The sequence below is a fragment of the Sceloporus occidentalis genome, unplaced genomic scaffold, assembly GCF_023333645.1.
Source record: "Sceloporus occidentalis isolate IW3139 unplaced genomic scaffold, rSceOcc1.0.p SCAF_17, whole genome shotgun sequence".
In the NCBI taxonomy this organism is placed as follows: Eukaryota; Metazoa; Chordata; class Lepidosauria; order Squamata; family Phrynosomatidae; genus Sceloporus; species Sceloporus occidentalis.
The window spans coordinates 4,345,291-4,358,313 of NW_028316997.1; the positions used below are offsets into that span (position 1 = coordinate 4,345,291).

General features: G+C 37.6%; 1 protein-coding gene across 1 annotated transcript in view; it reads left to right on the forward strand.

The window, feature by feature from the left end:
• The window catches only part of LOC149302767 (A disintegrin and metalloproteinase with thrombospondin motifs 20-like), a 91,985-nt gene that overhangs the window by 12,513 nt on the left and 66,449 nt on the right, over positions 1-13,023 (forward strand). Inside the window, exon 3 of the mRNA XM_089482023.1 lies at positions 4,310-4,475. Coding sequence (XP_089338149.1) covers positions 4,310-4,475 — 166 coding nt within the window. The remainder of the gene's footprint in view (positions 1-4,309; positions 4,476-13,023) is intronic.

The window sequence follows — 13,023 nt, forward strand, 5'->3', positions numbered from 1 at the left end:
ACATGGACTTGGAACCTGGGCATCATTGTAATCTGATACATCAGATAGTGCATCTCCAGACATATCTGAGTAGTATACACTTCCTCTGCACTGTAGAAACATTCCATTTTAAATTTAACTTAACATTTTTTATATATATTTTTTCCTTCCCTTAAACCCAAAACCCTCTACACGATCCCCAATCCCCACTAACCATCTACCAGACTAATCTATCACTAAAAATAAAAACTTTTTTTTACAAATATCCAGAAGGGTTCAAATGAATAGGTATGAACGTGTATTGCTCTTAGTTCTTATCACTAAGATAAAATCATTGTGTCAGATGTGATCACTAACACAATGCTCATTCTTGCCAGGCCGAGCATCTGGTGTAACAGTCATGCAATCTTTGTAATTGGTTATCACAGCGATCCCATGGCCATTCTGTCCACTGATTGGTTCACACAGGACTGCCTCGGGTGTGCCTGTGGTGCGTATCAGAGTGTGCCACTGCATCTTCTATTGGGCTTACCGGTATAGAAAATGTCTATCGTCGGAAAGGGTTAAAACAGTTAGGTGTCATTATGCTGGGTTTCTTTGAAGGATTATCCTGCCATCAAGATTGTTAAGGAAACTTTTTTTTCTTTGTCTGGCCTTCCTTGAGATATTGACATCTGAAAATCCACAGGATCTTTCTTTCACAAGGTATGGTGACCAGATGGCCTCTTTATCTAGGAAGGTTTATGAAAAGTACTTTGTAAATAATAATATATTGCAGGTCAGAAATTCCAGAGACATTTTATAATTACCTTAGTAGCGTTTTATATCAAGTGGATATAGTTTATTATTGTATTTATTGTTCAGCCTTCAATGAAAAGGAACTTGACTTCCCAATCTAAAATATTTCTGATCTTGCTCTCTTGTTGACCTTTTCAAGCGAGTATCTACCCACTCTTATTATGTGTAAGCTGCACAGTATCAGCAGCTGTTTACTAAATATAGTGGGAGTAATATGATGTTATTTATTTATAGCTACACATATGTATTTTATTAAGTACTCTGTATTTTGTTATTTTTGCATTTATTCTAGCACCAAAATATTATTATTATATTACATATTTTTGTTTTGTTAACACAGACTGTAGAGTGACCAAAAGTTTTGAGAATGACACAAGTATTGGTCTTCACAAAGTTTGCTGCTTCAGTGTTCTTATATATTTTTGTCAGATGTTACTATGGTATACTGAAGTATAATAACAAGCATTTCATAAGTGTCAAAGACTTTTATTGACAATTACATTAAGTTTATGCAAAGAGTCAATATTTGCAGTGCTGACCCTTCTTTTTCAAGACCTCTGGAATCCGCCCTGACATGCTGTCAATTAGCTTCTGGGCCACATCCTGACTGATGGCAGCCGATTCTTGCATAATCAATGCTTGGAGCTTGTCAGAATTTGTCGGTTTTTGTTTGTCCACCAGCCTTTTGAGGATTTATCACACGTTCTCAATGGGATTAAGGTTTGGGGAGTTTCCTGGCCATGGACCCAAAATTCGGATATTTTTGTTCCCCGAGCCAATTTGCTTTTGCTTTCTGGCAAGGTGCTCCATCATCAAACTGTTCTTGGTTGGGAGAAGTTGCTCTTGAAGGATGTGCTGGTACCATTCTTTATTCATGGCTGTGTTTTAAGCAAAATTGTGAGGGAGCACACTTCCTTTGCTGTTGGCATGACACAGGACTGAGGGTAGCGCTCACCTAGCTTTTTTTCCGGATGCCCCAAACAATTGGAAAGGGGATTCATCAGAGAAAATTACTTTACCCAAGTCCAATCCTTGTACCTTTTGCAGAATGTCAGTGTGTCCCTGATGTTTTTCCTGGAGAGAAGTGGCTGCCCTTCTTGACACCAGGCCATCCTCCAAAAGTCTCTGCACTGGTGGCACCCCAATCCCACAGTTTAATCAACTTTAGGAGACGGTCCTGGTGCTTACTGGACTTTTTTGGGTGCCCTGATGCATTCTTTACAACGATTGAACTTCTTTCACTTAAGTTTTTGAGGATTCGATAAATGGTTGATTTAGGTCCAATTTTTGTAGCTGCAATATCATGGCCTGTGAAGCCCTTCTTGTGCAAAGCAATGATGACAGCACGTGTTTCCTTGCAGGTAACCTTGGTTAACAGAGGAAGAACAATGATTTCAAGCACCACCTTCTTTTTAAAGCTGTTATTCTTATATTCTAACTCAGTCGGCATAACAGAGTGATCCCTAGCCTTGTCCACGTCCACACTCTCACCATGATGTCAGCTGGTCCTTTTGGGGCAGGGCTGAAATGGAGTGGAAATGGTTTTTGGAGATTAAATTAATTCTCATGGCAAAGAGGGACTTTGAAATTGATTGCAATTTATCTCATTACTCTTCATAACATTCTGGAGTGTATGCAAATTGCCGTCATCTAAACTAAGACAGCAAACTTTGTGAAAATTTATATTTTTGCCATTCTCAAAACTTTTGGCTATGCCTATATACTAACAAGTTATGTTATGCTGTAGGATAATCTGTCCCTATTCTGTCTTTTAGTGCTAGTTTTCTTGAGAAGAGTAGTAGAGCAAATAGATTTGGCCTGAGTTGAATACCTATCATTACGATACCTACTTGTGTAACTTATGACTAATAACTAATGAATGTTTGTGACCTATAAGATGAAGGAACATTTGATGTTCATAGTGTGTTTGTGTTTATGTGAAATATATACCATTGAACCACATGCATTATAAATTTATTGTTATATCACTAGTACTTTGTGTGCCCATGATTTAAAAATCTGAATCTTATTTCTTTCCATTTGTGGTATCCAGTTGTTGACTTCCTTGTAATATCCTTGTTTGTGGACACATTGTGTTTGATAAATAACAAATGATGTGGCAATGATGACAGAATTCTCTAGAGTGGGGCCAACAATCTGACTGTATAAAACAGGCTGTGTTCTTTGATTCCAGTTTTAAGAATCAAAACTTGTTTTCATGAGGATTCCAATCTTCCTAATGACCTTTTGAAATATATCTATTGTATTATTACTTCCTTCCTGATAATTAGACAGTTTGAATGGCGCTAGTGCTGTATATCAGATAATCTTACACTCACAGGAAACCATTTTGTAATGGGAATTTTTATGTAGAAGCAAATTTCTCAATCCAAGCCCATGCTGAGTAGTGCACCATGTAGCTTCCTTATGTTTGACTTGTGATTCTGTAGCTTAGTGTCACCATACCTTGCTAATTATTACTTTTAGGCAGTGCTCATTTAATAAATGACCCAATAATGACAATGCGGATATGACGTTAATTCGTTGGATATGCTAAGGACGTACCAATATAAAATGATGGCCACAATATTTTGCTTGGGTATAGCTTAACTGACTAGACTATGGTCCATTGAGCTGATAAAGTCACTTTGTTGTAATAGGAACATCAGTATGGTGTCTAAAGAAATTAAATGTATACAGTAATCTACTTTAGAAATAAATTACATCATAATGTTTAACCTTTAACACAGGTCTGGCAATTTCAAGGTTTAAGGGAAATTGTATTTGGTAACCTCCTATAGATTATTGTTTATTGGTAATAGTTACTGTTTTTTATTGGCACCAAGCACATAATCACAGGAATAAAAGAGATAAGACTGAAGTATATATAATTACATAGCACTAAGGCATTGGTATTTTTGTTCTCACTAGTAGTATTTGTGTCCCAGCATGGACTGTTTAAATACCAACATGAAACATTATCTTTAATTGTTTTCATATAGGCCTCCATTGTGAATGTAAAAGAAGCAGTGATTTCTGAGGCCTGAACCCTTTTGGGACAACTAACGTTCCTTTCTGTTTATGTATTATATTTGTGAACCATGCACTTCTAGTTACAAATTTAGAACAAATAATAATAAAAACAGTCTGATTTTAATCTGGGAATGGCTGTTTAGAATGTAGAAACTGAACTACTTTGTTGTATAAGTCAAGTGAAACCCCCATGATGGTGATTGTTGGACTGTTCGTAAAAAACTGATCTTGACCATGGCTGCTAATTACTTTTTCTAAGTTATCTTCTAAGATGAAATATTTTAGAAATAGCAGTCATTCTGGTCTCCTCTTCGTTTGTGCATTTAATGACTACCAAATTGAAAGCTTATTTAAGCACCCTGAGATTCTTTAAGAAGTTAAATGTGTTTAATTTATGACTTCCTCTCGCTTTGTAGGAGGGCAGGTTTTGTAAGTAAATTGGAACCACGTTGCAGTTGAAGATTCTAATGAAAACACATCAACTCTTTTTGTTACATAGATTGGCACTTTTAAAGCACATGATGGAGAATATTTTTTAGAGCCTCTGATGCAATCTGATGGATTGGACTATGAAGATGGGGACAGCAAGCCACACCTCCTCTACCGACATGAAGTTAAACACAATGATTCTTCTGGGGATCCACAACCAAACTGTGCTGCTTCAGGTACAGTTACACTTCCAAATACAATGTGATTCAAAAGTGACATAAGGAGACTCCTTTAATAACTCTTAAGTAACTTAATAGCAAATCAAGCTCTAAATTTGTATTCATCATTTATCAACTGTTTTATTCTGTGATATTTGACAATATCAGTTACATTAAATGTGGTGCTACTGTCCCAACTAGTCTGCAGCTTGTTTTTCACCTTTTCGTGATGAAAACATTTTTATTTTTTCTATGTCCGTTTTGAACCATAAGTTCTATCGTTCTCATTTGGCATACCCACACAAAAATATATTGTATAAGTAGGGCTTTCTTTTTAAACCATATTCACCTATACAATCCATCATTCAGTATGGCATCATAAAACCTTAACTCAAGGCTTGACAAATTTGTTGTGAATCTAGGCGCCAGCTAAAAAAGTTAGGAGCCAGGATTTTTTTTTTTAAACTAACAGTTGGTCAGGAGTGATCTGATCATCATCAGCCCACTTACTAAACTCACAGCATTTGACCTGGAAGCACCCTGGATTTTCAGGTCAGTGCTGGTTTTTTTTTTTTATTTTTTTTTTTTTTTTTTTTAATGCTTTCAATGCTGATGTTCCATTGGAGCACAGCATTGACTGATATTTAGTCCCCACAAGCTTGTGGGGACAAATGTTAACCCCTGCAATGCCACAAATGTGTCATACACAACTGTGGAATCGAAGGGGTTAACGCTGCACTGTTGCTCTCAGGGAGCGATCAGGCAGCAGCGGGGTGTTGGGGCTGGTGTCCACGCTCATGTGGAGACCAAAGAACCCTCTCCCCTGTCCCTGAAGCTGCCTCTGGCAGCTGGGACGCAATTGCTGGTCTATAGACCAGCCATTGCAGGGGGAGTCTCTGATGACTGCTGCAGGTTTTCCTGCAATCGCGGTTTCAGCCTACAGAATCACTCCGTGGGAGTGATCTTGGGCTCGGGGGCGGGCTCTGAGTGGCTGTGCCCGGGATCACAGGCTGACAAACACCTAGGCACCAGGACAAATTTTTGAGTCGCCATGGCGACCTGGCGCCTGGGATTTGTCGAGCCCTGCCTTAACTATATTATAAAATATATTCATATAACTGTCCTGAGTTTAGATACACCTTCACTTATTATGGCAGTTATAGGACAATTATTAAAAGGTGTGCATATGTATTCCAAATTGTAATATTTTTTTTAATTTGGTTTGGCTGATTTTTTTTTCTTTGGTTTTTTTTTTTTAAACATTATATTTTTTTCTTAATTTATATGTAATATACAGTATATACCTGGTCCTGTATACGCTGTTACTGTAATACCCATGTTAATATATTGTCTCTATTTTGTTTGAGATAGTAATATGTTTGTTTTATATGCTGTTTAATCTTATAATGTGTTGTATCACACCCAGTGATTGTGTGACCGCCTGCATGCCCCCTCATTTAAATAATAGGCACTTTACCGACGGCTTATCATGTCCCACCTTTCCAAGTATAAATATTTTGGCCACTTTGAAAGGGCACTCGTCCGTCACCTTCAACACCCCAGATAATGAGATAATGAGAACCAAACTGATGGTGTCTTACCTATCTACCTATAATCACTTTGTCTTTTGCCCATTAAAAAAAGCATGTTTCCCCCAATAAACGTTGGTGATTTTGCATAATTTTCCATGCCATTACACTGATGTTTCATTTGGAGATTCTTCACCAGAGCAGCACCTTTCTCTGAGCACCATAGCAGCTACCCACCTGTAGGTTGCGCTTTCTGAAATTGTTCATCGGTAACAATTGTAATGCAGTCTACATAGTGGCAGTGTTCCAAAAACATTTCCAAAACATAAAGTAGGTCACAATTATTTCAGCACCATGGTTTACATTTTATTATAGTATCTCATTATGTATTCCTCTCAAAACTATTATTATTATTGTTGAAAATGTAATTCATAGATATATTCCCTTGGTAACCCTCGGCTATCTTTACTTAGTGCAGATGTTCAGTTTTCTAGTCTATAATTTCCATAAGGCCTATTGAGAATCATAAAGAACCAGTGAAGGTTAATATTAGATGTGGTTTATATAAAAGCACAGATGTTTCACACAGCAGATTTCTTTAAATATGTCATTACCACACTTTGAACTTCAGACTTTTTTGATAGATGTGAAATTTCTTACATCACTACCATGTGCAGTAATCCTCTTCGATATTCATACAATGCAGATAGACAGTCGGATTCCATACCCAAGCCCTCCACGTATCCATCTGGTTTATTTTCTATCTTAAAGCTGATTTTAACACTTTAACTAAATGAGGCATGAGAAACATTCTTTGTACAGTTGAAGATTAAACCCTTCCCATAAGATTTTAATCATATAAAACCTTACCTTATTTGTAATTTCCAGGAATGTTTTATTTTCATGTGACACAAAATAATGCACTGAGAGGTTTTTGCCATGTAAAACACTGTCCTGTAATGAGCTCTCATTCAAAGAGCCTCCAGATCAAACCCAGAGTTTTTTTTTTCCTTCTAAAAACATACATTGAATACACATACAGGCTATTCTGAAGATGAGACAAGGCCAATGTGCTTTCTGTAAAGCTGCTTTAGGAGAGAACTGTACTGTATTGGACAGACAAAGCTGATGTGCATTGACCTTCTTGGGAAAGTCTGTGTGTATGTAATGTAAGAGCATGTTCATTTAAAAAAATGATTAGGAAGCTTCTGAGTCAGCAAACCTAGAAGAATTTAAAGATGGGGATATTCACTGATGGGCATGAAGGACATTGAGTGATTTTTCCTTGCTGCTTCTACGGTGAGGGACCATTGTTTTCACATGAAGTTCATATCCATTTTGCGTAATGCATGACTGGTCTGCATTTGTGGTCCAGAAAAGGTAGCCTGTAACTTTGCTATAAGGTGCTTTCTAAAAATTAAAAAATTCAGACGCAAAGTTCTCAATGGCTTGGTTTATTACAGGCAGCAATGTGCAATAAATTGAGGACATTCTGATGTGTATTAATGTTAGATAAAAGGTGATTACATTGCTCTTGGACAAATGCTTGGAACAACTATGATAAAACTTAAAAAAAAAAATAAAAAAAAATAATCCTATTTTGTAGACATTATTTTTAAGACTGTAGGACTGAAAAGCCTTGACTTACTTCCCATTATATTCACCTCAGTTTTTTCAGAGAATGACTGAATGGCACGCAAACAACCTGGAAAACGACAAATGCTACCAACAAAGTTTACACTACAGGAATACAGGAATAGAAAGAATCTGATAATTTTGGTGTCCACAACCAAAGACAACATCTGCTTTTATATATAATATGTACTTCTTTGAACATATTGTTTTGATATAGTACCATCCTGAAAAGTGCAGATTTTAAGTATGAACAGGTTTAAAGTTGAAATTTTATGACAATCTTGGTGTTCTTCAAGAAGGGGGCGCCCAATAATTACAATATTTAAATAAGATACTTTTTTTAATAACTGATTGTTTTTAATGGCTCAGTTGTAGGGCAGCAACAACTAATTGTAATAATTGCCAACAAATTTCATTATCGATTAGTTGAATCTATTTTTATCGATTATGAAATGAGGGTTTTTTCAGAGCAAGTTACTACTTACCAGTCTCTCCATGCAGTCACTCTGATTGGCTCTGCCCCTTTTCTCCCAGTCCCTCCCTGCAGTCAGTGACGATTGGCCCTGCCCATTTCCTTATAGCGTCCACACTGCTCAGAAACTAGTCTATAAAATTAATATTTGGGCTGCTCACAGTTAGGGAAGGTGGGGGTTAATTTAGGGGCAGTTATGGTCAGAGGCGTATCTAAGGTATGGCACCTCTGGCTCGCGCAAAGGGGGGCGCCAGTAAGCGGCTTTTAAACGCCGTCTTTTTTTTTTTTTGATGCGGAGGAGAGAGAGGGATGCCTAGCAATTGCTCTGCGCCCCTCATTCTCCTCTACGAGGCCTCTACCCCCGTCCCGCGGTGCCGGCATTCTCCTCCACGAGGCCTCTACCCCCGTCCCGCGGTGCCGGCATTTCAGCAGTGAAGCAGCAGGCACCGCAGCAGAGCAGGAAGACAGAAGCCTCGTGCTCCCGTCGCTGGACCTCAAGGTGAGAGAACTACAAAGGGGGAGGGGGTAGAAAGTGATAAGGGAGGGAGAGGGGTTAGAACGTGATAAGGGAGGGAGAGGGGGTAGAACGTGATAAGGGAGGGAGAGGGGGTAGAAAGTGATAAGGGAAGGAGAGGGGGTAGATATTGAGAAAGGGGGGTGATGGGGTAGAAAGTGATAAGGGAAGGAGAGGGGGTAGATAGTGAGAAGGGGTAGTAAGAGTATTGAAATAAGTAAAGAGTGTGAATTAATGTGCATGCATTGAGTGAATGAGGGAGAGCATGAGTTAATATGTGGATAAGTTGTCTGAATGAGGGAGAGCATGAGTTAATGTGTGGATGGATTGTCTGAATGAGGGAGAGCATGAGTTAATGTGTGGATGGATTGTCTGAATGAGGGAGAGCATGAGTTAATATGTGGTTGAATTGTCTGAATGAGGGAGAGCATGAGTTAATGTGTGGATGAATTGTCTGAATGAGGGAGAGCATGAGTTAATGTGTGGATGGATTGTCTGAGGGAGAGCATGAGTTGTCTGAATGAGGGAGAGCATGAGTTAATATGTGGATGTATTGTCTGAATGAGGGAGAGCATGAGTTAATATGTGGATGTATTGTCTGAATGAGGGAGAGCATGAGTTAATATGTGGATGAATTGTCTGAATGAGGGAGAGCATGAGTTAATATGTGGATAAGTTGTCTGAATGAGGGAGAGCATGAGTTAATATGTGGATGGATTGTCTGAATGAGGGAGAGCTTGAGTTAATATGTGGATGTATTGTCTGAATGAGGGAGAGCATGAGTTAATGTGGATGGATTGTCTGAATGAGGGAGAGCATGAGTTGTCTGAATGAGGGAGAGCATGAGTTAATATGTGGATGGATTGTCTGAATGAGGGAGAGCATGAGTTAATGTGTGGATGAGTTGTCTGAATGAAAGTGTGAATTAGTGAGTGAGTGACTGTAAAAGTGTTTGTGTATCATAGATGTATAATTGTGGAAGGGCAAAGATGGCAATAGCAGGATACTTGAGTCTTGGGGACCAAGATGGCACAGGCAGGGTGTATTTGGGACAAAAATGGCACAAGCAGGACTGTTTGAGCACAAAGTTGACTTGTGCTGGGTTATTTGGGGACAAAAATGGCTAATCTTATGTGTGTAATCTGGGTGCTGGTCTGGTTCTATATGGGCAGTGTGGACGCCAGGGCTGGCTTTGGAGTGTGCAACCTGTGATCTATGCCTGTAATTTAGGGGGTTTTAAATATACTTTTAATGCCGTGTTTTGATGTGAATTTCAATTGATCTATACCGGCAAAGCTGGGTTTTTGTGTTATTCTGTAGATCCATATCTGCTATGCTATGTTTCCATACATTATTTATGTATACCTGCAAGTACAGGGTTTTTACGTCATATTCAGTTGATTAATACCCGCAATGCTGTTTCCATGTATTTATTTGATCTATACCTGCAATGTTACGTTTCATATATTATTATTGTATACCTGCAAATACAGGATTTGTATGTCTGATTCTGTGTATTTGATATATACCTTCAGTGCTGAGATCACAAGTGAATTTCAATTGATCTATACATGCAAAGCTGGGTTTGTGTGTTAATGTGTTGATCTATACCTGCTATCGGCAGCAGGGTCTAATATTTATATATATATGGGCAGCAAGGCCTAATAAATGGGTTTTAGATACTTGGACAGGGGCGCAATTTCAGTGCTTGCCATAGGTGCTATTTTCAGCAGATACGCCTCTGGTTATGGTTAATGGGGTGTTTAGGGTTAATTTAGGGGGAGTTATGGTTGATGGGCGAGGCAGTGTGCCATATCTGGGGGTATGTGGCATATATGGGAGGCAGTGTGGCAAGCCTGGGCTCAAATGTGCATATCTCGAGGGTTAGGTTGGGAAATAAAAACAAGAAATGCATTTTTATCAAAGTTTCTTTTATTCTGCCATTTGTTTTTGAACATCCTGTTTGTTTATTAAATTACTTAAAATAAATGAAAAATTTTCATTTATTTTTTTATCCGATTAATCGATTCATGGAAAAAATAATTGGCCAACTAATAGATTATGAAAATAATTGTTAGTTGCAGCCCTACTCAGTTGCATGTTACCAAGAACTTTGCTTATAATGCCACAAGTTTTTGGATCAAACCATAGTTTCATGAAACCAAATCCAGTGGATTATTTGATAAATTGTAAATTTATTGTTTACAAATCAAGTTAAGTACCCATTATAAAAAGGTAGCAACTGTCTACAGCTCCTGTATGATGTGTAGTTAAGTCTGTGGGGTAGTTTTCAAGAAATCTATAACACGAGCTGTAAATGCTTACCTCAAGTACAATGTGTGTGTGAAAAAAAATGGAAAAAACCACCACATACTTTGACAAAGGCTGAGGGTAGAACTACTGCGTGAAAATATATATGGTTTAAAATAAATTTAACTAAGATGTCCCAACTATGACATGGGTGCAGTATGACCATATTTGAAAAAAATATAGGATAATTCTAAACTCAGGACAAATATTAGAATGTATTTAGCAGTAAACACTACAAGCTAATGAATTATAGGGTGTACTTAGTTTTTCACACATGGCTTTTTTTTCAATTTTGTTGAACACGGTATAATATGTCATGTGTTGTTCATCTGAGGTTGTATTTACCTAATTTTAAGACCTGCTAAGAAACAGGTGATTGTTCTTATGTACTGATATATAAAAGTATAGAATTCAAAAAGGGTGTACCTTCATTTTCACACGGTTGTGTATAACTTGTTGCCATGCATCCATCCTCTGCAATGCCTAAATGGCATTATTTTGTTCTGTCATCAATGGTATTAATTGATATAATTTGAGAAGGATTACAAATAATTCTGCCGGTGCCCCCTTGTCTAGGCTATGTACCATAAAAATATATTTTGCAGTCAAAAACAGAATCATGCTTAGAGAGTAGACATCATTGAGAACCAATACTGGGAAACTTTTATACATGTCATACTAATATGAGTGTGGCCCATTTGTCTGGGTTTTGTTCCATTGAGTAGTGCTAAAATTACCAACTAATGAATTGGTAGTAATATGTGGTGGGCTGTAACAGACATTCAGAATCTGCAGTTTTTAATTACCTTTGGTTGCTTGTTTTAAATTTAGGAGTTATTATGAGCGAACAAAAAAATGCATTTCTTAAGGGTAATGAAATGACGAATGTTAACTATACTGTAATTTTCTACATTTTCTAATCTTTAAGGCACTTACCTGTATATTTACCCCCCCCCCCTTTTTATCCTTATCTATACTTTAGTATTTATGTGTTGTAATTACTACGTGGAAAATGGCTGCAAGGGGGAATAGTGTTTGTGTTGCTAACACTATTATTAGCTGATAAGTGTAATGAACGTTTAAAATACAAAGCTATTTGCATTTTGCTACTAGATTGTATGTCTTTTAGTCGAATAACATGCTAATATTTTTAGGGGCAACAAATGCTTTACCAAACCCCCCCACAATTTCTTATACCAAGACATTGTTACACTGTCCAATCCTGCAATCGGTAAGATAACTTTCCTATAGACTATGGACCAGTTGGGATTTGGAATTTGCTTAATTTCATCTAGTAATGAACCAGATTCTAAACATGTCTCCCCATGTCTTTCCCTTTGCCAGTGTCCTGGACCATCAATAATTTTCATTCAAACATTTCACTCAAGCTCTCACCCCTTAGATGCTCACTTCCATCTCAATGACCCTGCAGTCTGGACCACTCCACCACCTATAACTCCAGAGAATCCTTCGTAACACCTGCCAAACTGTTTACTGTTTATTGGGTGCAGACATTCTATCTGTCTTACTCCTCCATCATATTTATCTGCTTTCTGACCATACTACTTCAGAACTTTCAATTAGAATGACTGCTATGAAAGACTAACAAATGTGTGAATTGTACAGTGTAAGTGTCTGATCTTTAAACAGAAATACATACAATACATACAATTCACTGAGAAGTGGAAATGAAAAATAACTTCATATTTTTTATTTGCTAAATATAATACAAATGTTACAAATGCCTTAAGCAGGATCATTTTATTGCATGCTATTTGAGTCTTAATGAACAGTGAAAATGTGAGTGTGCTGCATATTCATTACGTTGACCCAGCTTACCATTACATAGCTCCTTCCTTCCTCTGGTCTTGAATGATCATAAGTATTCATGTGCTTTGAAATTGAAGTTCGTTGTGACATTTGCTGACCTGATAGCTTTTGGCCAAGCTGAGTCCTATCATTTTAACACTTTGAACAGGTGGTGCTGTCAGAGTATTGGCTATAAAAGGATTGACCATGGATGTATGGTGATAGATATTGGTGTATAGTAGATTGAAACAAATACCTACCTACTGCATTCACTTGTTTATGAGAGAAAGAAAACAA